General features: G+C 45.3%; 1 protein-coding gene across 1 annotated transcript; it reads right to left on the bottom strand.

The window, feature by feature from the left end:
- Nucleotides 1-665, bottom strand: BDW70DRAFT_146237 (uncharacterized protein). The gene has a single exon (XM_073738559.1). The coding sequence runs from the start codon at nt 289-291 to the stop codon at nt 79-81; it is 213 nt and encodes a 70-aa protein (XP_073590418.1). The 5' UTR covers nt 292-665; the 3' UTR covers nt 1-78.
- Between the last annotated feature and the right edge of the window lie 2518 nt (nt 666-3183).

The raw sequence follows: 3183 nt of genomic DNA, 5'->3' as shown, positions 1-3183 counted from the left end.
TTTCCGGCATTAAGCGACCCACGACACAGCGCACTCCATTGGTCACTATGTTACGACGAAGGGTGTACCCAACACCACCTAGGGAAACGCCAGCATAATTGGATCCCACGGGAACCCAGGATATTGGCTAAACCCATGTACGAATGCCCCACGGGGAAGGAAGGTTGTGAATGTGCCTATGATAATTACCATCACCCATATCACTCCTACCTGAAGGACCGACATTGCAAGGTACCTGAATGCCGACGCCACAAACGAGACTTTACGCCGTTTACGAAAGCCGACTGGCATGATTATATCCTAGAACGATGGGAATACTACGAACAACATCGGGAAGAGGTCCAGCTAGCTGCCACCAACGGACCAACGGCCATTGTGATCCTCGGGACGTTGGATGGACAAGATGCAAAGATCCTACTGGACTCAGGCGCGTCAGAGAATTTTATCAGAGAAACCTTTTTAAAGCAGCATGAGATCAAGGCTACTGCTACCGGGAGGATTAGCACCGTACGAGGGATTGACGGCAACGTCCTCTATCACGGACCAGTACGAAAAACGGAACCAATTCTGTTAAGATCTGGAGATTATGAAAAGAAGATAAGCTTTAGGGAAGCACCGTTACAGGGAGGATATTACGATGCGGTGTTAGGCCTAGAATGGCTAAAAAATGACAACCCGGCAATCTACTGGGACACTGGACGAGTGATATCTCAACGAAGGCAATTACAAACAACAGTCACGAACGGATATGGAGATCGACTTGACTACGCCTATGAAACCAAGGACGGCAATGAGGCCGGCGGAGCAGAAAACAAAGAACTCATCCGACAAACTGTTGAACGCTTAGAACAAGAAAAGAAATACCGAGTCAAGGGGAAATCCCTACGGGAGTATCTGGATGAGAAAAATGAAGTTCGAAGAAAGCTACCGGCAAAGTATCACGAATTCATGGAACTCTTTGTGAAGAGAGAACGGAAGTTACCAAACCACCCTGATGAATACCGAGCAAGGATACCGCTGATACCAGGAGCGGAACTACCACAAGTCAAACAAAGACAAAAGTCAAGAGATGAGCTGAAACTAGACACAGAATTTGTGCAGAAATTCCTAGAAGCCGGATTCATACGAGAAGGACGAGGACGAGTGTCACATCAGACCATGTACGTCCCAAAGAAAAACGGGAAGATGCGGATGGTCATCGATTATAGACCGATCAACCAGATTACTGTCAATGATGCCAACAAAGCGCCGCACATGGAGCAAAAGCGAGATCTACTGTTAGGAGCCAAGATCATCACAGTCTTCGACTTTGAATGGGGTTATTACAACCTCCTTATGGCCGAAGAGGATATCGAGAAGACCGGATTTTTGACGGATATGGGACTCTATGAATGGGTAGTTGCGCCCATGGGACTAAAACGATTACCCGCCGAATTCGCACGATATACAACGCATATTCTTCGAGACTACCTCAACCAATTTGTTGCTGTATACTTCGACGACGTCATTGTGTTCTCAAAAGACCCATCAGAGCATACTGAGCATGTTCGGAAGGTCATGAGCAAACTACACAACGCAGGACTAAGCCTGAACATCGACAAGTGCAAGTTTGATGTTACCGAAGTCGAATACTTAGGATTAGTGTTCACCCCCGAAGGACTTAAGATTCCAACGGAAAAGGTCAACGCTATTCTAGACTGGCCGGAACCCACGAATGTGAAAGAGGTTCAAGGATTCCTAGGCATTACCGGATATGTCCGACGATTCCTTGAAGGATACTCGAAAATCGCCGCGCCACTAACAAAGTTACTACGGGATGACGAACCCTTTGTATGGAAGAATGAACAACGACAAGCCTTCTATAAGCTGAAGGAACTGGTTAAGGCAGAACCGATTGTACAGATCCATGACCCTGAAAAGGAGAATGTCATGAAAACAGATGCCTCAGGAGATGCACTCGGACTAGTGCTCGAGCAACCTGATGACACTGGAAGACTAAGACCAGTTGCCTTTCACTCGAGAAAATTCACAAGTGCCGAACGGAATTACGACACGCATGATCGCGAATTACTTGCTATTGTGGAAGGATTTCGGAAATGGAGACACTACCTCCAAGGAGCAAAACACCAAATACTTGTGCAGAGTGATCACAAAAACCTGAAATACTTCACAACAACCAAACAGCTTACCGGACGCCAAATACGATGGCATGAGGAATTGACTAAATTCAACTTCCGAATTGAACACATTGAAGGAAGGCGAAATGTTGCTGCTGATGCGCTAAGCCGACGACCTGATTATGCAATTGGGGTCAAGCAGCCTGAATCAAACCTGTTACAACAAAATGAAGATGGTACAATTCAATGCAATCGCGAAGCTGTGCTAGCCGCTACAATTGTTGTGGAAGACAAAAACTTTCTGAAAAGGCTACGAGAAGCCACTGAAAAGGATGAATACCTAAAGAGATGGAAAAACAACACGACCAATCTTGTTGAAGAACAAGGATTGATCATATGGAACGGATCGATTATGGTGCCACAGGATATGGTGACGGAAGTGATCTATCTACATCATAACCCACCATCCGAAGGACACCAAGGGATCGGACGAACGATTGAAAAAATACAACGAAACTATTTCTTCCCAAAAATGGAACAAGCAGTCAGAACCTACATCAGCAAATGCGATGAATGCAACCGAAACAAGCCATCAAACCATCGACCATATGGGAAAATGCAAACTGACGAAATACCACAAGAAGCATGGAGTCATATTACTGTTGACTTTATCCAAGGACTGCCGCCGTCGAAAGACCCGATAACTGGAATCACGTACACAGACGCAATAGTTATAGTGTGCAAACTCACAAAATACACGATACTGAGACCAGTACAGAAGGAAATGACAGCGCAAAAACTAGCATTACTAATGCTGCGAGAAGTCTTTATTTGGACTGGATTACCAAGATATATCACGTCAGATCGAGACAAGCTATTCACGTCAAAATATTGGGAAACAATTATGGAAGCATGCGGAATTGAACAAAAATTATCCACTGCCAACCATCAGCAGACAGACGGTCAATCAGAAAGAATGATCCAATCTGTTGAACAATACCTACGACATTACCTGGACTGGAATCAGGATAACTGGGTAGAATTGCTGCTAATGGCACAGTTCGCT

The sequence above is a fragment of the Aspergillus foveolatus genome, assembly GCF_047715535.1.
Source record: "Aspergillus foveolatus strain CBS 279.81 unplaced genomic scaffold BDW70scaffold_308, whole genome shotgun sequence".
NCBI lineage: Eukaryota > Fungi > Ascomycota > Eurotiomycetes > Eurotiales > Aspergillaceae > Aspergillus > Aspergillus foveolatus.
This window is presented reverse-complemented; position numbering and strand designations above follow the sequence as displayed.

What these genes read in the sequence shown, in the direction of transcription:
- BDW70DRAFT_146237 (XM_073738559.1), bottom strand. Translation starts at nt 291, where the DNA reads ATGCCAGTCGGCTTTCGTAAACGGCGTAAAGTCTCGTTTGTGGCGTCG.